Source organism: Amphiura filiformis, chromosome 9, assembly GCF_039555335.1.
Source record: "Amphiura filiformis chromosome 9, Afil_fr2py, whole genome shotgun sequence".
Classification (NCBI taxonomy): domain Eukaryota; kingdom Metazoa; phylum Echinodermata; class Ophiuroidea; order Amphilepidida; family Amphiuridae; genus Amphiura; species Amphiura filiformis.
Genome location: NC_092636.1, coordinates 9,394,987 through 9,421,614, shown reverse-complemented (window position 1 = coordinate 9,421,614; position 26,628 = coordinate 9,394,987). Strand labels below are relative to the sequence as shown.

Below are 26,628 nucleotides of genomic sequence, written 5' to 3'. Positions count from 1 at the left end.
TTTTTCGCAAAATTCCAAGACTGGTCTGGACGGAGTCTGCATAGACCGCACGGGCTAAATAGTACTTGGGGTGTGTCGGGAGATGATGTAAAATAATTGTTTGATAGAAAATGTGCTTTCCATATGTTTACATTATGGTGCCCATAATGTAGCGAATTTGCCTAAAATGGCGGATTTAGGGAGGCTGAATTTGAGCTTTATGGGGACACAATTTCGTACTTTATGCAACATGGTTCTGTTATCAAATTTATTGAGGGGTTTGAGGTGATATTTCTTAAACTTCGTCAGCAACTGGCATTCATCACAGTTGAAATACACTTACAATATACCAAGTTTTTGAAAAGAGGAGGAGCTTAAAATTAGGGCTCTTAAAAACTGTACGTACTCAGAAAGTTTGAATGGCCACCTGGGGTCAAACGTTATAAACTTACGGTACAAAAACAACTATGCGGATTCCTGGTTGTCCAATGAACCCACACTGTTTCTTTGTGTACAGTAAGTTGATAACAATTGGCCCCAGGGGACCATTCAAACCACTTTTAAGGGCCATATTTTTAAAGCTCCTCCCCCTTTCAAAACTGGTAGATTACAAGTGCTTTTCAGTTCTGATGAACACTTATTGGTATTTAGGTTCAGTAAAATCGACTCAAACCTCATTAAATTTGATAATATCAGAATAATGTTGCTCAAATTAAGACATTTTACCACCACAAAAGTCAAATTCAGTCTGTTTAAATCCGCCATTTTAGGCTAATTTACTACATTATGAGCGCCATAATGCAAACTAATGGAAAGCACATTTTCTGTCAAACAATTATTTTACATCATCTCCCGACACACTCCCATTAATATTTAGCCCGTGCCGTTTATGCAGACCTCTACCAGACCAGTCTTGGAATTTTGCGAAAAACTATTCCATATTAAATGTCAAGTCTGTATAATGTATTTATGTCTAATTTGATAAGTGCACAATGAAAATCAACACGAAAATAACGATGTCTTGAATAACAAGATGTTAGATTATGATGTTATTCAAAATTTCATTTTGTGAATAGAAATATACACATTTCTAACCACTGGGGCAAACCATGGCAGATCAATGTTTTTATCATGGTTAGCTATCTCAAATTGTACGGTATTTATACGTCATTGCGTACATTTTTCTCCTCTTTTTGTTCATGCATGGACAAAGTCACGGAGAGAATGAACGCTACACCAGCGTCACGAAAACACCCCAACTGCTCTCGCTGTGTTTAACGACTTCTTTATACGTCACCGATTGTAATTTCGAGCTTGCAGCAATTATGTGGGCAGTGGTATTATTGCAGGGAAGGTGCAGGGGCAACAGTACCATAGTTTCGATATGATTGTCAGGATTGTCATCATTCTATTTGTTCTGTTCATGAAATGCCTTCATATACTTGTTTTTCATTATTATATTGAGTTATATTCTTTAAATATACCCTGGAAAACCAAAGACCAAGTTTCTTTCTCTGAGAATAACTACGCATACGTATGTGAGAATGAGAGTGAAGAGGCAGTGAAAGAGAGATAGCGAAATGACAGCAGCTGCTCTCTCCGTTTTAAATGACTCCTTTATACGTCATCATTTGTATATGTGTGTTTGCTGTAATTTTATCTATTATTATGATATTAGAATTAGCGAAATATAAAATGTATTTATGTCTAATTTGATAAGTGCACAATGAAAATCAACACGAAAATAACGATGTCTTGAATATCAACAAGATGTTAGATTATGATGTTATTCAAAATTTCATTTTGTGAATAGAAATATACACATTTCTAACCACTGGGGCAACCAATGGCAGATCAATGTTTTTATCATGGTTAGCTATCTCAAATTGTACGGTATTTATACGTCATTGCGTACATATTTCTCCTCTTTTTGTTAATGCATGGACAAAGTCACGGAGAGAATGAACGCTACACCAGCGTCACGAAAACACCCCAACTGCTCTCGGTGTGTTTAACGACTTCTTTATACGTCATCGTTTGTAATTTTGTGTTTGATGTAAATCTGGTGTGAGCAGTGTATCGAACGGAATGATGAATGTATGCTAATGTACAAATGCAAAATACATTGGAAGTATGATTTCCTAAGCTTGAAGAGCACCTGAAAAAATCATAACAATTATGTCTTCAATGAAAAGATGTCTAGTTTTGACGTATAAGCTGAAAGTTTTTAACACTTTTAAGTGTTAAAAACTTTAAAATATCAATATTAAAATATCAATGGTAAAGATACGTACACTGGCACACTCCGGTTACCATAGGTTCAGTCATCTCGATGATTTAGTTATTTATTATTTCAACTCTCAATGGGTTAAAAGCTCAAGTTGGCTCTGAAAGTCGAGCAGTGTGACATGTGCATCAGTTTCATCCTACGAAGCACCCAATTCAGTGTGGCAACATAGACAAGATAACACCCCAAATAATACCATCACTTGTATATTCACTACCATTGCTAATCTGCTAGCAAGCGTTCATCATGTTCATGTCGTTACAACATTGTGCACTGTTGAGACCTCAAGTTCAAGTTCAAGTTAGATACGGTTAAACACCCCAGGGGAAAATAAACTAGATTTAGCGTGAATACTTTTTTGTTCACTTATCGACCTCTTGTGCACCATAATCTGTCTGATTTAGAGTGATATTTCCTGTCAAAAATGCCCCCCTCCCCTTCATGGTCACCACAAAAACCTTGCGCATATAGTGCAACGTAAACATGGTAAACGTAAAATCCGTCCTTTAAAATTGTAGAAACTAACTGTGTCAAATTTGGTTAGAACCCGGTATAGCATTCATTTCTACATACTTACAAAGTATCATGTTTTGCATAACTTTGATTTTGCATAAAGAAACACCGCGCGATGTGTGTTGTAAGGGTGCATACTACCAAATTACTGTCCCTCATCATTTATTAGACATTAGGATAATCATCCCTGAAAACAGAAACATACAGTCATGCAGCGTACACTTAAGTGTGAAACATGTGTTTGAGCCTGAGGTATACTAGTCTCAGGTTTGAACAAGAACACTAATTTATACAGGATACACCCCATGTAGCCTACGCCTATACGGTAGGTCTGACCAAAAACGGAGAAGCTAAAGCTGTATCTTCTACCTGACCAGCATGCAAATCCCTCAGAATTTAGACAACCGCAGGTCAAGGCTGTTTATGTGTTGTTCGGTATCGGCTTTAGGGCAGAATGGATACGGTCACTATTATAATATTCTCTACTTTCAAAGAATAATTTATATTATATGTAGCCTAATACTCCCGGGCTAATACTTTAGGATTGTGGAGACAGATACAGATATTGCTAATTCATACACTATCCGCTATTTTTGCCTTTTAAAATTTAAAGTTACGAATCATTGCGATATGCGCCCTTATTCACAAACACGAACTGCACGGGGTTTCCCAGCAAAACATGTATTTTTTCATAGTGACCGTAAAGTATGATATTTTGCATATGCAAAACTACATATTTTGCCGAAGTATGTAGTTTTGCATATGCAAAACTACATACTTTTGGAAAGTATGTAATTTTGCATATGCAAAATATCATATTTTGCAAAGGTATGTGGTTTTGCACGCAGCACCGGGATCATAACATTCTCGGCGCAGCGTTCGATTCATTCATCGGGATCTGGTAAAAACATTCAGGTTCAAGGGGTCTTGTAAGATGTTAATTGGAGTTATTATTATAACAGCAGTGCATGCATTGGGAGACTCTACACGATGACTCGGGAGCCGCATCAATGCAAACTCCTGGTATGCGTTTTAATGTGATCTGCTCTTGTGCGAGTACAGGCACACGGCATTACACCATTGCCCTGTACGCGAGCACGCACTGTAACGGGCTGTAACGCACTTACAAAAATCTCGCGCAGTGCGCACTAAGCATACTCAGCGATTATTTCCCGGGTTTTCACCCTGATTTGGCAGTGACGTCACTCACGCGTTGAAGCAGCTGAAGTTCGCTCGCGCAACTAAGCGGCGTCTTTAACCTCGTGCGTATTACACCAGCGCTTTGAGCGCACGCTACTGATTTGAGGTTGCGCCCAATGAAATGCGCACTGACGCCACTGCCACATTAGGTGAAAAATGATATAGACACTATCAATAATGGCTGCGCATCTGGGAGATCGCATTGATGCGGATCCGATCCGCTACTGTGGAGTCACCTATCGTGTCACTTAATGTTGGCGCAAAGTCAAGCCTTACATGGGGACTTTACCCTTGCCTACATAATAACCATAAATTTTATTTTGATGGATTACTTGCCCTGGCGATGCAATTTACATGGGGACATTTGTTTCCAGCAATATGATCTGAATCAACTATATCTGGGGCCCCCTATGTGACCTATAAAACCATAACCAGGTAAATACATAACAAAAGTGTGCATATGTCATCAACATACCAGAGAAAACTCTCTGGAGAGTGTATACTGTCCTGAAAAAATAGCCCCGGCTCTATTTTGAGGAAACTATGAAAGGTCAGAGGTCCAGGAGCATTGCCTGGCAAAATTACCAATATACACGGGGACTTTCCCTTGCTGGAAATAAATTTCCAGCAATAGAGTCTCCATGTAAATTACGCTTAACCTAGTAGTACTAATGGGCAAAGTAAAGGAGATTGGCATAAGGCTACTGGCTCATGATGGGGAATCTTTACAGGGCTGTGGTTCTTGTGTGCTGGATGTTAAACGCGATGGCAGATGATGTTGATGGTGAGTCATTTTATTCCAGGTTTTATTGTAAAATAGTCTTTTAAGATACATTATTGACATTAAGAATGATTAAAATACATGGTCCCCAAGACATGGTCATGGAGTCGACTGGATTAGGACAATTGGCAGATTATGGCTTTTAAAAAATATAGAATCCACTACACTTTAGAGTGTGCCTCTCCCTACCGAAGATATAACCAAACATCAGGTGCTAGGTGTCCAAATAATGTACGTGATCGTCATAAAAGGAATTCACATTCAATTCCAAGACAAAGTTTAGTACTTTTTTTTAAACCAGTCTCTCTCAAATTATTCAAAACTGGTAAAGTGGAAATCAATCCACTTTACCAGTCAATCCAAGCAAACATTAGCGTTACCTTTTGCTAAATAATTTTAAAACGTTTTATATATTAAACAACCTTTAAAAAATGTTGTCAAAATGTTATTGTAAAATATTTTTGGAAAATATTTGAACATTATGTTAGAATGTTTTTACACCAAGTTTTCAAACATGTTTTCTGAATAGAAAGCAAAATTATACTTCTACGCTTACCGCTACGTAAGCATACATCATTATATATGTTTTCTGAATGTTATTAAAACGTTGTATAGCCCTAAATTTATAATAGTTTATATAACCGTTTAATGTTTGTTGGGATAATACCTAGGCCTACAGGTGATGTGTAAACTTTTTTTTCAACTATACGCCCCACGCGCGGTTGTCTGAAGTTCATGGATTCACTGTGTTTTAGATTAAGGGTATACGATGTATTGTTGGTCGAAGCAGCAAAAAAAATGTAGTTCACAGCATCTTGCGAATGGTAGTGAGCTTTAGCAAAAATTGCATTGCTCAATTCATAGCGAGCGTGTAGAAGAATTCAAATATCACAGATATACTTTTGTAGGTCCTGTGGTTCTAGAGTTATGTTGTAAAGAGGGCTGAAACTACACTTTTGTAAAACGTACATAACTCATTAACAACAATAAATTAAGCAAGTTTTCAAAGTATATGATTTGTAGAATGAACCTTTTCAAAACACCAAAGTGTTATTTTTCAATAATATATTGATTCAGATAATGAAAATCGATTTTATTTTGGCTGCTTCGACCAACAATACGACCGTATACCCTTAAGGGCTGGGGTATGAACGTTTGAACTGTATTTATTGTGGGATATTGGAACACATCAGACATATCGAATTGCATTCTGAATACGAAGAATATCCTTCTGATATCAAATAATTTTGATTTTTTGAAATTCGCAATGTAATACACATTTTATGGCAGATCATTAAAAATTGATATTTTTGATATTTAATAGTACTCGAAATAAACTTTATAAATCTGATGATTTATACTTAAAGTGTATGTAGGTGGGATGAAAAGTCGACGATCAATTGAAAATTTTGACCTTTCGTATTGAAGATATGGATTTTTTCCCCAAAACACCAAAAAAAATTAGGTCTTTTGGGAAAAATTCCATATCATCAATATGAAAGGTCAAAATTTTCAATCGATTGTCGGCTTTTCCTCCCAGCTACATACACTTTAAGAATATATCATTAAATTTACCAAATTTACTTCGAGGACTGTTATATATCAAAAATGTGAAAATATCAAATTTTAATAATTTGTCATAAAATTTGTATTATATCGTGAATTTCAAAAATGAAAATTATTTGATATCAGAAAGACATTCTTCGTATTCAGAATGCAATTCGATATGTCTGATGTGCTCTCATGTCCCACAAAAATACTGTCGAAACGCTCAAAACGCTCATTCCTGATCCCTTAAGTCACTGTGAGTAGTAGTAGCAAGGAACTCTAGGGAAGGTGGCTTTATAATAGATTTGATGTCAAAGGTTGCTAATCCGCAGGACAGGCTGCACCTAAAAGTAACTTGCCTGAAAGTAATCTTTGGTTTTGATGTATCGGTGCTCGGGCGCTGTCTTTTGTTTGTTTATTTCATCTTTATCGGTCCATATTCAAAGGGAATTGGTTACCCCGCCCCTTTAAACATGAAGGACTGAAGCTGTGTTCACACATGCACTTATTACCGGTAATATTTTATCTAGGCTTATGTCCGATCGAATTAAATATTTCCGCTAATCCCTTAGCGCGTCCACATTTGTCGGTTATAGCGCTATACGCTGGCGAAGTTACGTAATAATCGGATTAACTACCATAGCAATAGGTGAATCATGCCGATTGCTTGCACCTGTAAGATTATTATCTTTGAAATGACCAGTATTGTATTCAATTATGTTCAAAATGTTTTCACCTATTGCTATGGTAATTAATCCGATAAATTACGTAACTTCGCCAGCGTATGTCCGACGTGTTATGTCCGATAAGCCTATTACCGGTCATAAATCCCTCATTTCTACATGAGAATCATCAGAAAATTTAACCTGATTTTAATTTTTTTCACTGAAAATTCACTTTCAATAAACGCCCCTCTTCATTATTATTATTATTGTTATTATTATTATTTGTATAGTTTGACAAAGTAGTCCCATTTTACAGTAGACTTAGCTCTATATCGCATTTTATACATGTAGGCCCTGGTGGACATCTTTGAAAAATGACAACAAAAAAAATGACTCCCATCATCATGCTATTTTTTTCTTGGGGGGTCCCAAATTTACAAAAAGTCGGCTTCAATAAAATTGCGACTTCCCCTATTTCGGCAGCAAAGATTTTATGACCCCCCCCACCGTTTGCACCCCCAAACAGGCATCAGTCTTTTTGAATAAAATAAACACACTATCTGTAGTCATGTTGTGTTGTGACTCCCTACATTTTGGTCATCAAAAATATTTTATGACACCCCCTATTTTTCTTTCCGTATGGACCCCCTAATCATCATATAAAATCCAATTACATGCCTTTCTGTTATCATGCTTATGGCTTAATAAATGTCATCTCCATCTACTTCCAGGGCCATACTGCCCCCCCCCCCCACTGAGCCCTCTGGAGGGTTTACATTTGCTACCCCCCCTAGAAACTCGTGTAGGTCATCCCAATAAGGATGGTCAGTTGCTCCTGCGCCTGAACTTTTCACCCGATCATGGAGGGTGCGATGGAGAGTTTTCAGTGCCTTTATCTTAGCTCATGCATAAGCTAAGATACATGTATCTGCTCCCCGACCGTATGGGAAATCCCCTTTGTCATGTAATAGCGTGGCTATCTTCTCCCAAAGCTTTTTTTTTCTTTTTGACATTGGGGGGGGGGGGGGATGGAGTTGGAAATTTTTTTTCAAGTATAGTCAATCCAGTACCTTTTGGCGAAAGAATAAGTTTTTGGTTCAATTGTGCGCGAAGCGCGCGAAAAATTTTGCTATTTTGATGAAGCTAAACTGATGAAATAATGGTGTAAAAGTAGAATAAATTGAAGCGCGCGGAAATTTGCACTTTTGGGGCAAAAAATGGGCAAATATGAGGTTAATTTGGTCAGAAACCCATTATCAGGCGTCAACATTGGGGGGTGATTGTATGGACCATCCCCTGGCAAAATATTGGGGTTTTTTTTTACTGCCCCCCAGCCCCCCGGGATCTACGCCTATGACTCTGCTTAAAATTTTGCGCGAGTGATATACTCACAGTTATATCCGACAGCCCAATAGTGCTGCATGTCCACACGTAATTACTATTACCAGACGTAACGTTTCGATCGGTCTTAACTGCTCTTAACCCTGGTCATCTTCAGCCTTAAATTTTCGGATTTAAAGCACATTACGTCGGATATAGTAATGTTTTTTATATCCGACGCTCATTCACACTGCCACTTATATCCGATACTAATACCGACGTAATTTAAGTCCGACTGTGTGAACAAATTGTCGGATTTAAAGCACATTACGTCGGATATAGTTATATCCGACGCTAATTCACACTGCCACTTATATCCGATACTATTACCGGCGTAATTTAAGACCGGTAATAAGTGATTTAAGTCCGACTGTGTGAACACGACTTATGAGGTTTGTTTTGGGATCAAAAGTGATAAACTTCTAAAGTTTGTCCAATTTGAACGAAAATAAGTAAACATGGTAAATGGGATGTTGATATGATTCAAGATATGACGGAGGTCATTTCAAGGTCACCGCAAGTTATACAAAGTCAAATTTTGTTATTAGATGGATTTTATGAAACTTAGTGCATGCATTCTTCAAAAAAGAGAATTTTGTCCAAGGTCATTTCAAGCTCGTTAGAGGTTATTTCAAGGTCACGGCTGGACTTCATGACCACTGTATAAACTTTGATCTTTGAAATTTCGAATTACACAGAGGTGATTTTACACCCCAGAATTAACCTAAAAAACAATAGTTTGCAGCCCGACTAATATGCTTATTTCTATTTTGTATATTGTATCCTTATAATAATGTTTCTTATATAAGGCTAATGAATTGAAATGATTACTTTCCCGTCACCCGCCCTCGTAACGTTTTCAATTTGACCAAAACTTTTATTATTTTCATAAAAAAGTCAATTACCTGAAAATTGAGATGGAAATAATCAAAATTGAAACTCTCAAAATGTTTGACATCCCATGTTGATCATAATCAGCAGTTATATTCAGCAGTTTTTCTTAGTTGTAGGGTAGAGGATGTAGTAAATAATGGAAATTTAAGGATTACCTCATCATGTTTCTAGTGATTACAAAAATTGCACATTTCTTTTCATTTTAATAAAAACAAATTCAAATGTTTTCTCAATCTGTTGCAAAATGTCTGTAATGATGATCTAAGCATTAATACCTGCTTTGAGATGGTGTTTCATCAACAATATAGGTAATAGCCATATAAATGAAAGTTTTGACATTATTGACAATAATGAAATTTTTCAAAATAATGAATAATGAAATCATGACCTCATATTTCACTGAATTAGCCTAATGAGACATCACTGAGCTAATTATAATATAGCATCAGTTCTTCTGCTAAGACACAATTCTTATAGTGTAGGTCATAACATTGAAAACAATATTAATTTTTCTTTCAGAAATGATTTACAAATCACGGCCAGAATGGAATACCGAACTTTACAATAATCTAACCAGTAATTATCACAAGATGATACCACCTAATGCAGATGGACCAGTGCAAGTTCAATTCCGATTGGTTTTAATTTCCTTCGATTTTATCGTAAGTTGTATTTGTTTCCCAGTTGCTAGATAAATTAATTCTGACGACAATTATAGAATCCCTAATATCGTCGCAAACTTTGCATAATGACGAATAAACCGTCCGTCTGCGCCCTTTGCAATATAGCGCCTACCGAGGGCGACATATCGAAGGTTTGCATTAGAAAAAGTTCGATGACATCTCCCATTCAGCGTGTGTAGTGAATTGACTGCTTAAAAATCAGACACTCATCGGTATAGGCTAAATTCACGTATCCACTCCTTTCGAAAGCCGTATCTTGCTAAACAAATGTATTTAAGCCAAAATATCGCAATTAATATTGACTTGAATAAGTTATCTTCATATTACATGCAAAGAAATTAAAAAACTTAAAAAACCGACACACATACCTGACGTAATTTCAACCAAGACTGTTTCGTAGTGATTTAAGGCCCGATAATGCCATTAACAATACATGGTACCATGCGTTCAGCGCTGACATATACAGAAAGCTGTGTGCTACCATTAATATTACAGTAGCTTACAGTCCATTCATAAAAATATCAAACTCACTCGATAGTATGAACCATGACGTATGATGTCACAGCTCATTATAGTTTGTCACTAGGTCTGTGGTAACTTGTTGAAATGGGCTGCAAAACGAACGATACTCTTGTAAAGGCATCAATGCACAGTTTCCACCTCGATACACCTGAGTACACAAATTTATCCAAGCACAGTGAGTCTAGCAATGCATTGCCTCTACACAGAGTGTGTTTACACTACACGGTTGGGTGCATAGCATCGTAAGAGCCGTGTGAGCTTCTAGCTGGTGACTAGTGGAAAATACGGCATCTGTGATTGGTTTTGTCAAAACCCCGATAGTTCCCTTCATACAATCAGAAAAGTTTTTATATCGAACGAAAGCTAACACTTGCAGCTAGAAACACTTTTTTTTCATTACGTCAACAGATGACGCAATCTAATGTTTATAGACATAGCAAGGCGAATGTGGTAAATCTGTTGAAAACGGCCTGTTCACGCACAATTTTTGACCAAGATATAGGTTTTAAAAGTCAAAACCCCGGTTGATCCTTACAATATTTTGCCAATTTTATGTCATCAAATGAAAGAGCACACCTATATTGTCCATTCACTAGATTAATTGCAATGAGCAATGACCAATTCTCTTTAAATTACTAATCTTCTGCAAAAAGTTACTTTTCGCCTGTTTTGTCATACGGTTGTAAATTTAATTGACAATGACTTTGCTTAAAGAGCGCTTAGAAATTGATATGCGTTGCCGCAAATAAAAGCGCCCTTTTTCGCGTTTGGCGAATTGCCCGCCTAGGGCACTCCATGGGTTATATAAGGACGGATTATTTGAGAACAGACTATGCAAGTGAACATACAGTCCTTGGGCACGGCTGGGGCTTGAACCCGGGACCTCAGTGGTGCAAGGCGAGGGAACTACAGCTGCGCCAACTCGCTCAGCAATAACATGTCGTTTTGTCATCATTATTAATTTTTATAGTAGTTTTTATCGTCATCTAAATAGTTGTCATAATTAATATTCTCGTTATTATATTGGTTTAGCAATTAATTGAGAATAATGTATATTAACCAGAGAAGATAGTATTAACGTTGTGTGTGTATCCTTTTCCTGGCAATTTTCATATAGGACGAAGCAAATGAGGTGGTACTGATACATGCATGGCTGAAGCACGGAATTGGGAAAATTGTGGGAGTTAAGCAAATTGCGACCATGCCTCTGAAGTCTCGTAGGAGGGATGTTCGCTCATTTTTAGGCAGCCCTTCAGCAAACCTACGACAGTGATCCACCTCCTATCAAACAGGGAATCAAGTTTACAGCTAAGCAGCGCATCATGATATGAACTGTAATCTCCTCCCAGGATTGTTCTACAGGCTCTCTTTTGGTAGACTCAAGTTCTTTGGATTGCTTAAATGAAATGCTAGAATGCCACACAACATTGGCATACTCAAGAATCGGTCTTACATAACCACTGTAAACGACACTCAGCTCTTCACTATCAAAGCCAAACCTCTTGAGGGACCTTAGCATAAACAACCTCTTATTGCTTTTTAAAGCATGTTATTGACCTCATGTCCCAATTGAGGTTGTTCTCAAAAAATGCCGAGGAATATTGGCATCCAATGGTTCGGTACCGATTCTCAAGTCGCCAGCCTGGGGTTTGTTTTTACTGAAGCAAACTTGGAGGGCCTGACATTTGGTGGAAGGATTTCATTTGAGCAAATAATCATTGGACCACTCAGTAAACTGATGAAGATCAGATTGTAAGAAGCTGGAGGGTTGTGATCCATTTACATTTTCTGCAAATGTTAGAGCACGTATTTCCAACAACTAGAAGTGGAATTTTGAGCAGCATCATTTATGAGAATCTGAAAACATCTGGACACCCCATGTAGTGGAACATAGTCAGAAAGAGTGTCATTAAAGCGAACACACTACTGTTTATCATGAAGGAAATCACAAATCCATGGAACGATGGACCCACGGACTCCTAAACAGATTATCTTATCAACAAAGATGGTATGCATCGACCAAGTCAAACGCTTTGGGAAAATCCGTTAGGACCACCGTTCCAACATTGTGACTTCCCTCTGCGCCTTGATGCAGATGCTGAAAACAAAGATGGCTAACAAAGTAATGAGATGTCGAGACAACTTTAGCATTGCCAAATTGGCGTTTATTAGCTTTTATTAATTTTATGCTGCATATCCCACCTGGTCTCAGTTTGTCAACAGTGTGTGTGTGTGTGTGGGGGTGGCTATTGCTTGTTTCCACTGTTTGGGAACTTTACCTTCTGAGTAAGAACTATTTAATATATCAGTCAGGGGCACACTCAGTTCATAAGCGAACTCTTTTACCATGTTTACCAACCAAGGAGGAATATGTTTTTGTTTGATAGCTCTGGACTGATTCCCGATTGAAATGGGATCCTAAATCCTACAATAACACGGTGGAAATTGTGCTGAAGAAGGATAAGGTTTGGATTCCGGACATAGAACTCATTACCAGGTATTCGGGCTTTTCCAGTTGAAATCCACACACCGCTATGGAAGACATGAGTGTGAATTTCAAATAAGGTTACCTAAATGGGCGACTCCATTTGAAATCTGCACTCCCTGTGTGGGAAGGTCATGTCTTCCATTTGGGATGTATGGATGCCAACTGGAATCTCTAGCTATTACTTATATAACAATAATAAAAAAAAAAAGGAAGGTTTTTATTTCAAACTCTAATCGTGACCCGCAGGTCAAATTGCTAGAATTGTACATTAAACACACCTAAACAGACAATGCAATTTGCAGGCAGCAGCTTAATCAGCGCCAATATTGCAACATTGAAACAAACAACTATACAAACATCCAATCCAATCCAACCCAACCACATCCCCCAAGTAGGCAATGAGGATAAAGTGCCTTGCCCAAGGACACAACACGTTGGCACGAGCGGGGCTCGAACTCACAACCTATGTATTATGAGTCGGGCGCCTTATCCACTCGGCCGCACGTGCTCCCCAAACATACCAGTCTGGAGACTGGGGTAAAATAATGGGAAAATAAATGTGAAATGAAGCTTGCCGTTTTAATACTAGTACGTTGTTAGTTTACGTTGTTACGTTTACGTTAGTTTAAGTTGGGTAACTATGATAACCTGTTGGTAATTGCAACTGGTTGCGGTAAGGCAGACGAGAGCAAGCAAATGTTAAAACATGACTGTTTTCCACCCAGATGACTTACGTATGATGATTTAATCATAGACCTTCAACAACAGAAGGCCTATATGATTTAATACACATGCAGCGTCTGACATGTCTGAAGCGAGATATTAGTACACCGAGGACAAAACAAGATCCAAAGATTTGTAAGCGGCCTTTGGTGTGTTTTGGACATAACAAAAATATTTTCACAAAGCCATGAGTCCGGCGAAGACCAAAAAAGGTCAAATTTACACCGGGGCATGGTGTAGCAGCGTTCAAATTGTAATATACGCCTGGCGGAGATTATTAGTTATTCTTAGTCAGTGGGAGTGGTCTAGTTCGTAGACACATTTCTGATTGGACAATCGCATGATTTCGGGTGCCGTTTATCAGGCCGTAGACGACCCCACGTCATCATGCATCTCGATAATGTGTAACACGCGTGTAGAGGTGCGCGTATGTATCGCGCTGGATGCGTAGACTAGTGCGGAATACGCGAACGCGCTAGCAATACGCACGACAGAATACGTGAAGTTGTAAACAAGTTTCGTTCATTTTATAATGAGGGGAGTTTTTATGACGGTAACTTAGTTTTTGCTTAAAAAAATTGTTTACTGTTATTAAAATAATATTTAACTGACTAAGAATGAGAATAAACGATAGGAATTTTTATTTTGCCTATCCTCTACCTATGATAGACGACAGGCAGGTCCAATATTTTTGTCGTAGTGGATACCGGCTGCGCCGGCATCCACTACTCAAAATATTGGACCTGCCTGTCGTCTATCACACGGTAGAGGATAGGCAAAATAAAAATTCCTATCGTTTATTCTCTAACTATGGGATACCCGCGCTTCGCGCGGGTCCCCGCTAGATGAGTAAATGGGAGCGATCACTAAAACAGGAGGAATTACTGAAAAGTAGAATCATTGAAAAAGTAAATTTTATTTTTCTAAACCTGCCCTTCTGGCAGTTCCATTTAGCTTCTTTCGTTCTTTCAGTTTCTTCTACATGGGCCTAGTTTGTTCCCATTTAAAAAAATTGCTATTTAGTTAGTGATTTTCCGTTTCCATGTTATTTATTTATTTAGTCCTAACCGAATTCCCATTATGTTCCAAATCTGTCCTTTCTTACGTTTCCCTTTTAGCTTCTTTTTTATGCTGCTTAGCTTGCGATTTCCCGTTTCCATGTTATTTATTTAATTCTGTTGTCATTATTTTAGCTTCTTTTTTTCTTATATTTCCTGATTGATTTTAATCTGATTTTAGCTTTTTTTTCTTACGTTTGCTGATTAGTTTTTGCTCCCGTTTCATTTAGTTACTGTAACCTTTTCAGTTTCTTCTACATAGATCTATTTTGTTTCAATAAATATATGCTGTTATTTTCCGTTTCCATGTTATTTATTTATTGATGTTATTTATTATTATTTATTATTTTATAAATCTACCCTTTCTTACGTTTGTCCTTTTAGCTTTGGCTTTTTTTCTACATATTTTGTTCCCCGTTTTCATATTTCCTGCTTAGCGTGTGATTTCCCATTTGCATTTAATTATGTTCTCATTATTTTAGCTTCCTTTTCTCATGAATTATTTTTCTCAGGCACGGAAAGTTGGCCTATGCATATGCGCCCCGTGCGTGCGATTCACATCCCTTGTACGCCAACGCACTATTAAACGCCAACGCACTGCCAGTTAGTTACGGTACGCGCTACCACTGAGTTTCGACAATAAAAAGCCCGGGGGAAAAAACACCCGGTTTTAACCATATTTCTTACCGTTTACCATGTTTACGTGACATAATGCAACTCGGGTGTTCATAGGCCTAGAATAAATAATGAAATTGTACACTGACTGCCTCCACCTCGGGTCTCCTGATTCACGCGTCGTAGCCTTAATCTCTTGGCTGCCAACCTCGATGCAGTGGCGGAAAATGGGGCGCGTAGCTCTGCGTAGGGGCGAAAAGCTCGTACGATCATTAATAAATTATGCGTTGTTGCGCATCTAGATAGCCTGAATCATTTCTTGGCCACCTCGCAGTTGGCAGAAAATGGGGCAATGTTGCTCTGCGTACATGGTTTTTGAATGTAAATATTTATACTACGCGATTCACACTGTCCTTATTACCCACAATGCCACTGCATGCGATTTTGCATAGCAACACAGCAGTTTTTTATGTTATTCTCTTAGTTACCATCAATTTTTGCAAAAACGAATGTCCGATGGAAAAATGGCAATATGTACCCGATCAATATACCACTAAATCAAAGCCGAAAGTCTAGGCAATTCGGAGAACACTCGCGCACAAGATGGGCAACCTTCCTTTTATTTATATAGATTAGGTGAAGCGGAGTATGATACGGGAAATTATCGTGCGCGAAGTATCATACTGGGTGAAGCCGAAGGCTGAACCCAGTTTGACACTGAGCGCACGATAATTTCCCGTATCATACCGACACTGAACCTAATAACGAATTTATCATACCACTAAGTCATTCTAAATATTGAAATAATTACGTTTTTAAACATTTTAATTGCTGCTAAATAGGAAAAACATTACAAAAAATAGATGACTGTTCCGCGTATTACCGTTGCGTGTATTTTACGCGCCCGGTTTACGCGAATCGCCTTTATACGCGTACATCGCCGTACACGCGTATCGGGCTTGCGAAATACGCTCTCACTGACTAGATATAAAGCGTAAAATACGCACTCACTGACTAGATACGAAAATATATCCGGTTAACGGTGTTCTTTGATGTTTCCCTTAGTGGTATGATAATTAGAGAATAAACGATAGGAATTTTTATTTTGCCTATCCTCTACCGTGTGATAGACGACAGGCAGGTCAATATTTTGAGTAGTGGATGCCGGCGCAGCCGGTATCCACTACGATAAAAATATTGGACCTGCCTGTCGTCTATCATAAGAGGATAGGCAAAATAAAAATTACTATCGTTTATTCTCATTCTTAGTCAGTTAAATATTATTTTAATAACTGTAAACAAATTTTTTAAGCAAAAACTAAGTTACCGTCATAAAAACTCCCCTCATTATAAAATGAACGAAACTTTTTACAACTTCACGTATTCTGTTGCGCGTATTGCTAGCGCGTTCGCGTATTCCGCACTAGTCTACGCATCCAGCGCGATACATACGCGCACCTCTACACGCGTGTTACGAATTATCAAGACGCATGATGACGTGGGGTCGTCTACGGCCTGATAGACGGCACCCGAAATCATGCGATTGTCCAATCAGAAATGTGTATACGAACTAGACCACTCCCACTGACTAAGAATACATTATAGCTCGCTACTCCTGACTTTTGTCATTAGTAAATCGTCGGACGTACGCCTGACGGAACTTTAATACGCTGACCATCGTTCATACTGCTGCTACTCCTGGCAGCGCCTACCGCTACTCCGGCAACTTACGCCGACCAAGTTCCGCCGGCATACGTCCAACACTGTGAACCCAGCTGTGTCACGATTATCTGATTTAATGTGATGATAATAAAAAGCAGGGTTTCTCCTTATTCTATTTTAGTGGAGTTGCAACTTCAACAGTGGACACAAACCCTCTTGTATTCAGTAATGGTGTGGTGGGTTACGTCCCGTCCTATCAGATTAAATTCGTGTGTCGCATGAATTTCCGTTACTTTCCATACGACAAACAACAATGTAACCTCAAATTTGGTTCCTGGCTGTATTTGGGCGCCACCGTCAATATGACTATCATGCCATCAGCAACTAATGATACAGCAGATTTGAGATGGTACCAGTATGCAAATGATTTTAAATTAATAAGCACAAAAGGTGTTAGAGGCACACAAGAATTGGCTTGTTGTCCAGGATACGAATGGGTAGACATAACATACACCATCAACATGAAGCGTGTCTCAAGTGCATACAGTGTCAAGCTTGTCCTACCAGCAGTTCTCACTGGATTCCTCATCTTAGCAACATTTCTGCTGCCTCCTGCTTCCTATGAGAAGATCACACTTTCTGGACTCATCTTCATCGCCCTCCTGCTTCAGTTGATTTACCTTCATGACATCGTGCCGGCAAGTGGCGATACCATTTTAGGAGAGTATCTGGGATTTGCACTTTTCATTGATTTCTTTGCGGTGATATTTGCAGTGGTGTCCTATAATATCACTGATACTCGAATGAAGGAACCCGGTCCAGCAGATTTGAGTGAACAGGCTCAGATCGAAGGAAGTTTAAATGATCTGAAACGACTTGTACCTAAAGGCGTATGTATTCAGTTTACTTTGCATTTCTTGTAGCATATTTAGTGCATTATCTTTAGCTGGTGATTAAAGTGAATCTCGATATTATAAACCGAAGTATTACCTGTGAAGGGCATGGAACAAAATTGTCTCGTTGGATATGCGTTACAGCTGTTTTTAAATATTGTCAAATAAACACTGAGAGGGATCTTGTATATTACCGCTTCTCTACACATTAAATTTGACACGGAACAATGCGCAAGCAGACAAACAAACCACTTAAACTTTCTCCCATTCTGCAAGTGAATTAAGCAAATTGTGCTCCCCCGGCGCGTCGTCTGCTCGGGCACAATTTGTAAATTCAACTTCGTTATGCAACCCTCTTTTTGCCAAAATCGTACCTAACTGATTTTTAGGAGTTTCTTTACACATAGCTGCAATATGCGAACTTTCTCACTGATTGTACACGCAGCAAAAGAAGAGGAATCTTAGGGACACATCTTACATACTCGTGTTACTTTTTAAGCACAATAAACTCACAATGTTTTTATTCGGTATACTAAAACAAACTTTTGTTTCTTTTTCAAATTCAGTTCAGGAAAGAATGGCTGCGACATTGGGACGTCGTCGGTTTTGCTGTCTTCTCCATCGTGTTCATCATTGGACTAGCTATTGTATTGGGCCGGCGTGGATAAGACTGGTCGCAGTAATACGATATTATTGTCTGACGACAATGTCGTGGTAGTTTTTGACCATTTTCTAAGATTAGGCTAATTAATGGGATGGAAGGTGTCACTTGTGGTGACATCGTGCGCCTTGACAATGGCGGAAAGACGGGAATCCGTCAGTTGAATACAGAGACAAAGAAACTTTAGTCCACAAAATATCCCGATGTCTTTGGTATAATCGGTTAATAGGGTTGCACGAAAGTGGTGATTGTAACAGCAAAGATGGCTGACGTTTTGCAAGGGTCGGCGGACTGGCGGACAAAGTGGCAATTAAACACGTAATGAACACACAAGACAATATTTTTGGTGCGATTCAAGGTCATCTAATGCTTCATGGGCTATATAGCCACGTGACCTTTCTTTCTTCTGAGTCCTCCAGAACTTGAAGGACTTCTGAGTCCTCCAGACCTTGAAGGACCTTTGTCTTCCAAAGCTCGTAAATACCATGCATTTTTCCACCCGATGTCCAGGAATCATTCTCCCACCACCATTTTTCTGATAGCTTTCAATAACCATTTCGAGACCATTGTAAGGCATCAGGACATTCATGGACTAAAGTTTCGTCGTCTCTGTATTCGAACGGATTTCCGTCTCAAGTTTCCGCCATTGTAAGAACTGGAATAGGCGCATCGCATGATCTCACCATTATGTGATCCCATTTATTCGCCTATCATACTACAGTTCCATCAGTAAGTAGTGTGAAATCGACAGGATACTGGATCAATGTTCAACTTACAGTTTGCGGAATTCTTTTTCCCCAGCAATATTCATGATATTACAATACGTTTTTGTGTGTGTACACTTTAGACAGTAAATATCATGCAGTTCGTTACATCTCTTGATCAATACGACAAGAACCCAAGTGCTCGATCAAGTTATATTTTTCGCCTCAGTTGAGAACGTGGTTCAGCGGCTTCTATTTTTTTCGGGGGAAAAAACAGTTTTACTCATAAAAAAATTATACTTAATTTAGTGCCACACGATATTTACCTCATATAATACATCGGATGCTGGTATCTCATCATCATCAATGAAGTCATCCATAGAGCTGGAGGAATTGCTTCCGTCTTCATTCTCCTCAAAGGAAAACTGTCTGGATTCTTTAGTCTAAAAAATCGCAATGAAAAACCAAAGCAATATAAAACATTATTCTTCTTCCGATCATATCTGCATCTGAATGAACTTCAAAATCTCTTAGAAGATAACCCCGGGTGTTCACTCCCATACTAATACTAAAGTGGTACCCATGCTTGTCACAGCCTCACAAAATTCAACCCTAAATGGCGTATTCAGGGGTTGCAAATTTCACCCCTTATTGGCGTAAGCTATTAGACATTTTACCCCTTAAATGGCGTAAGACACTAAAAACGGACCCCTAAATGGCGTAATGTGTACGACATTTTTCTCACTTAATATCAGTAGGCCTACTAATAAAGAGAATAAACTGGAACCATACATATTCATTTCTTTGTTTTGGTTTATTACTTGTGTTCCTGAGTAGGCCAACCATCTCCAGGACCATCTCTGCAAATAAGTGACCCTTAACGTCGAAGATGGGTTGAAATGACAACCCTAAACGTCGAGGATTACCCTTAAATAGCACCCTTTTCCCTAAAGGTTGAGTGCATAGCATCATAAGAGCTGTGTGAGATCTTGTGGAAAATATGACGCATCTGTGATTGGTTTTTTTCAAAACCTCAAGTGTTCCCTTCATCCAATCAGATTATACCCTATAGACCTAGTAACCCTAACCATATAATCTTATCTCTGACCCTGACCTAAACTACCCTAAACCCTACTTTAACCATGTTAACCTTTTTCAGACTATATATAATGACCCTTAGGACTAATGCATATAATGGGATGTTCGGGCATGTTCCACTTTAGGCTGGATTGGATGTAAAGATTGAACGACATAAAGGCCTACAATAGACGTACAGTAATAATAAAGAACACAATTAATATGTGGTTTTCTTACCTGGAAAGACATCATTGACTTGGAATGAATTATGTTGTGCAGGCAGAAAAATATTAAATTATGTGTCAAAGTTCCCGCCTATGAACTAACGAGTGATCTTTTATTATAGCATAGGTTTATGGGAAATTTACGGGTGCAAAGTCCCAATGTCGCAAACGCATTATTAAACAAAATTATCTATAAAGGCTAAAAATATATTAATACAAACAAATTTGTTATCATTGTGCAAATAAAAATAATGTATGATATGATATGTCGTGGTGTCTGTCATAATAGGACCTTTCAATATTTACGAAAGGGGAGGGTAATTTTCCATGTATTTGTTGGTGTAACATAAATTATTATCACAAACCGGGTAAAGATCTGACAAGAAGCGGACATGAAGGCAATATTCGGAGTGACTAAAATAGGCTACAGGGGTCTGTGCTGTGAGCTAGACTTGCATCACTGAGTGTAACGAGGTACTGTCATCTCGATATATAGGCCTAAGGCTTATACTGATCGCCAACACAACAGATTCAGATTCAGATTTTATAATTGTTTCTCTGGGAACCAAAGCCTTTGGCAACTGGGATGATGATCAATCAACGTGCAGTCGGGTCTATAATATACTGAATGTTTGGTCCAATGCGGCTACAATTTTAGGTATGTATAGAAATTGAAATTGCTTTTCTGTTTATCCTCCTGTATTTGCAAACGGCAAGAAGGGGATGATCATGATGATATTGATAAGGACAAAAAAAACCAAGTTTGTTACCTGTAGCGTACGCATTACGTTTTTGATGGCTTATTTTGTGCTATAGAAATTTTTTTCACTTTTCAAGGAAAAAACAACAACAAAAAACAGAAAAATCACAAAAAATAATATAAAACACTACTGGAGAAAACATTTACACATTACACAACAAACGAGCGTAGTGAAAAACTAACTGGAGAAAACACGTTTTTTTAAATACCGTATCTTTTTTAATATGAAGGTTGAAAGGTGATCATAAATATTCTTGAATCTAATTTTTTTTTTGTGTCGGAGAGACCCACTGTAAATTCCCATTCCAATTTGCAGCAAAAAAGGTATTTTTGTCATTTGAAGACATGTATTTAAAAAAAATAGTAAAAATAAAAAATCGCATTTGACTTTTTTGACCTGCTACGGGAAACAAACATGTTTTTTTTTTTGCCTAATAAACAGTGGCATAGATTTCTTTTTGACATTGGGAGGATGGCCCGATGGGGTTGGAAAAAATGTCTTGAAGTGTAGTAAATGCAGCACCTTTTGGCGAAAGAATAAGTTTAAGGTTCAAATGCGTGCGAAAATTTTGCCATTTTGAAGCTAAACTGTTGAAATATGGTGCAAAAGTGGAACAAATGCACGCGAAGCGCACACAAAAGCCCCCATGTCACAAGGGAAAACGCGGTAAAATGAGCGAAATCGCTCAAAAAAGCTAAAGTCGCCAAAGATCACCACAATATCTGCTAAGTAAGCTTAAAATTTTCAAAATAGTGGAAAAAGAGGAGAGATTCTGCAAATAATGTGCAAATAATGTGCGATTTACCGCGTTTTCCCTTGTGACATGGGGCCTCTTACTTGCCGATGATTTTACACGAAGAAACTCACACAGGTGATTAAACCATTGGGCTATTCCAGTTGAAATCCATACACCCCCTATGGAAGACATGCCCTTAATCTGCCACACAGGGAGTGTGAATTTCAAATGGACTTACCTGAATGGTTGATTCCATTTGATATCTACACCCCTGTGTGCGCGATTGAGGTCATGACCTCCATCTAGGGGGTGTATGCATGTCAAATGGAATAGCCCATTGGCTGCAAGAGTGTGGCAGTCAACTTACACTGTATCAGCTACACATTCAGTATAAAGTACATACCCTGTGGAGCAAAGTTTCCATTTGAATTTTTTCCCGCCTTTTTTTTTTTTATCTCCAAACTCAAAAGTAATGTGGGGTTTCTCGTTCAGAAACTTGAATCGAAAGTCAAATTTTTTTTTTCGCCAGAAGAAAAATGCACTTGAAATTCCAGATAAAATCATTCAAAGTTTTAATTTCCCATTGAACCCTGTGGTAAAGCTCCATGTTGGACCTCAAATTGGGCAATATCCTTCACATTGACTGCCTTCAAATTGCAGGGGATGAAAGTATGGGCAATTTCAAACATTTTATTTTTTGGACCCCCCAACCCACCCCCCCCCCCCCCCACACACATGATCCGCATTTTTCCCCCTTCAAAAAATTTAGTGTAAGGTGGGTGATATAGCCCCCATGTCACAAGGGAAAACGCGGTAAAGTGAGCGAAATCGCTCAAAAAAGCTAAAGTCGCCAAAGATCACCACAATATCTGCTAAGTAAGCTTAAAATTTTCAAAATAGTGGAAAAAGAGGAGAGATTCTGCAAATAATGTGCAAATAATGTGCGATTTACCGCGTTTTCCTTGTGACATGGGGCCTCACAAATTTGCACTTTGGGGGCTAAAATGGCCAAATATAAGGTTAATTTGTTCAGACACCCACATACAGGCATCAACATTGGGGATGATTGTGGACCATCCCCTGGCAAAATAGGGGATTCCCTTTATCCCCCCCATCCCCGGGATCTACGCCTATGATAATAAAATAGGCCATCAAGCCCATCATATGCCTACAAGCTTACAACATGGTTATCAAGCACTATCTAAGTACAACAGGCCCATCCCGGTGAATGCCAGTGATGAATGGGTGGGGGGGTGAGATGATGGGGTTAATAATCAAAAAGGGGTTCATTCAGTGAGACTGGGCAAAATTTTGGTTCAAGATATAAAATTTGATACAAAATTTTGAAAAATCTGAAGAAAAATAAATGGGGTCATGAATGATTGTCAGAAATTTTCCCAAAATTTTAAAAAAAAAGGAAAAAGGGGATCTTGGTGAGGAAAACAAAATAGGGGTCATTGGGTGAGAAGGGAGTTCAGTAAAGCAAAAAGGGTGTCATTGGGTGAGAGGGAATTGAAAAATGGGGGTCAATGTGGACGTACATCCATGTCACCCATATTTACTCCCCCCCCGGACTCTATGCATGTTATTTGGAAGCAAGATCAGCATTTCTTAAGTTTCATGTATTATCAAGTTGTGCTTCTTTTTTTCTTAGGAAACAAGTAATTGGCCAAGGATTCAAAATACAAAATCCTGTTGGATTTTGGATTCGAAACTTTCCCGGTACATAGGCAAAATAAAATTATTTCATTAAGGGTATGAACGTTTGGACAGTATTTATTGTGGGACATTGGATCACATCAGACATATCGAATTGCATTCTGAATATGAAGAATGTCCTTCTGACATCAAATAATTTTGATTTTTTGAAATTCACAATGTAATACACATTTTATGCCAAATGATTAAAACTTGATATTGATATTTAACAGTACTCGAAGTAAACTATATAAATCTGATGATTTCTACCTAAAGTGTATGTAGGTGGGATGAAAAGCCAACGATCAATTGAAAATTTTGACCTTTCGTATCGAAGATATGGATTTTTTCCCAAAACACCCAAAAAAATTAGGTCTTTTGGGGAAAAAAATCCATATCTTCAATACGAAGGGTCAAAATTTTCAATTGATCGTCGGCTTTTCATCCCACCTACATACACTTTAAGTATATATCATTAGATTTATAAAATTTACTTTGAGGACTGTTATATATCAAAAATGTGAAAAATATCAAATTTTAATAATTTGTCATAAAATTTGTATTACCTATCGTGAATTTCAAAAAATGAAAATTATTTGATATCATGTCCCACAAAAAAAACCGGTCAAAATGCTCATTCCAGATCCCTTAACCCTAACCGCCTAAGGGCTTTTTGGCGACAGGAAGGGAAAGAAGGAAAGAATAAAGAGAGAAAAGAAGGAACAAAGTTGTTTGCTCTGGGTGGGATTCGAACCCGAGACCCCTCGCATGCCAAGCACTTGGTCGGCGACACTTTGCCACGGGTCTTGGGCTTCGCTGGCCAGCGAAACTGTGCCTATATAGAGTGTGATCGGAATCCGCCCCTCACGTGAGGGACGGACATCAATAGATTAATTGCTGTGTTTAATTAACACTTGTTAAAATTTATTCCTTTAAGTTAGGTTAATATATATAACCCTTCAACCAATAGTTATTTTATGCATGAAAATGTTGCCACATGTGCATCAATTCTCGCTATTCGTCAATAAGAGAGTCAAATTTCTTAAGTTTTTTGGAGAGATGGAACATTACTCTTTCACGCAAATCGATAGAGAAATGATTAAACATGTGTACATTTCAATAGAAAACATTATTAAGTAATTAATGATATCGATTCGCTGTAATTCTTTGATTTTGACAAACTAAAAAATATTGTCACATGTTCCTATATGTAATAGCATGGTAATATTCATATTGCGCGGACTTGGATGTCGACCTTTTCCCATGATACATCACGATTACATCGCAAACCGCTGGCGGCGCCCTTATTGCGAATAGCGAGAATTATTTCACTATACAAAATTTGAGGGACGGAAATCAATAGAATAAGCAATCACCATCATTAGTTACATCTTCAAGTTTTCTATTGAAACTTATACACATGTTTAATCATTATATACTTTTCATGAAAGAGTAATGTTCCATCTCTCCAAAAATTAAGAAATTTGACTCAGTTTGTTTTCAAGGCGTCTATGAAGCGGGTCCAAAGTTTATGTGAGGGACGGACATTTTCTATGTGAGGGACGGACAAAATGTTACAAAATTTCAAATTTGGCAAGATTTCTCCAAATCCACCACTAATGCTATCCTTGACATCTAAATGAAATGCAGTTGTCAAAATAATTCAAGTTCAGTGGAAATATATCATATGATTATAAACCCTAAATACTTGTGTGAGGGACGGACACACAGTGTCATCGACCCTATATCTTCATGGCATAAATCGCCATGGTAGGTTGAATCCACAGCCACGATTGGACATTTGGTTCAGACCTTTGAAGCTCTTTAGCTCTCTTTGAGACGAATAATTAGTCGAGGGACATGACTAAGGCTACTCACAATAGCCGGGTAATTGATCTTGGTTGTGCGTGAATAAGCTTGTATATCCCATTGAAGTCAATGGTCATCGACTTTTATACTGCCTAGTAGTGAGTGCAGCTGTACTACACGATGTAGTCCATACAGGACCAACGCAATATAAAATTAGAGTTTTGGTCCGATTTTGAGTTCAAAGCGCACGGCCAATTTTCAAAGCGCATTCTAGCGACCATCATATCTGTTCAACACGTATTTTCAAGTGTATGAGACCACATCTGGTTTCTTGAGAAAAATTCATTTACGGGAGATATTCATCATTTTCTAACCCGGTATCCGAAGATTTTCGTCTGATATCAAAATCGTGCATAGCAATTCACGTGTATCGATCCGTGTATTTATTTTAGTGTCTCTACTACACCAAATAATTATTAGCCAGGCGGTGTCGGTGTGGGACAGCTTGTCTGTGAGGGACGGACATATGATGGCCTATTTATCTTATTCAGTGTGTATTTCACTTTTAATTTCAAATTACACAGAAGTTTTACTTCATGCTGTTTGTTTTCAATACCCAATTGTAGTTTTACTGATAAAGAAGCAGTAATTTACAATAATATTAATTGTAATAAGTTGGTGTGAGGGACGGACAGACCCTCTTTTTTTAGCAACAGGACCTTCAATTCCAAATATTTGGGAGCATGACCTTCTGGGATTGGCCTGAATTTGTTTTAGACAGACTCTCTGACTGGGTAGAAGAATTGGGTTTAATATTTAGTGGCCAAATATTTTTACTCAACATACATTGGTATGTACATCCAAAATCAGTTGGTGTGAGGGACGGACATGTCAGTCCCTTAATTAATTACGGACTAATAACTCTTAGATTTAAAGATTGGTAATTTTAGTTTCTTTACCTCTAGTAAGGTGAGCACTAATATTGATAGATCGGGTGTATGCTATTTTAATTCCTTAGAATATTTCTCAGAGAAACAACTTTTTTGGATTTTTATCTGTGAGGGACG

At 38.1% G+C, this 26,628-nt stretch overlaps 1 protein-coding gene and 1 long non-coding RNA gene across 2 annotated transcripts; both read left to right on the top strand.

The window, feature by feature from the left end:
• Nucleotides 1-4,675: 4,675 nt before the first annotated feature.
• Nucleotides 4,676-11,613, top strand: LOC140160270 (uncharacterized). The gene is made up of 3 exons (XR_011859925.1): nucleotides 4,676-4,763; nucleotides 9,767-9,909; nucleotides 11,570-11,613. It is a non-coding gene; the product is annotated as an uncharacterized lncRNA (long non-coding RNA).
• Nucleotides 11,614-12,845: 1,232 nt separating this feature from the next.
• LOC140160603 (acetylcholine receptor subunit alpha-type unc-38-like) lies at nucleotides 12,846-18,797 on the top strand. Its single transcript, XM_072183846.1, has 3 exons — nucleotides 12,846-12,949; nucleotides 17,180-17,888; nucleotides 18,458-18,797. Exons 2-3 carry the CDS (start codon nucleotides 17,277-17,279, stop codon nucleotides 18,557-18,559), a joined length of 714 nt encoding a protein of 237 aa, XP_072039947.1. The 5' UTR covers nucleotides 12,846-12,949; nucleotides 17,180-17,276; the 3' UTR covers nucleotides 18,560-18,797.
• The last annotated feature ends 7,831 nt before the right edge of the window (nucleotides 18,798-26,628 follow it).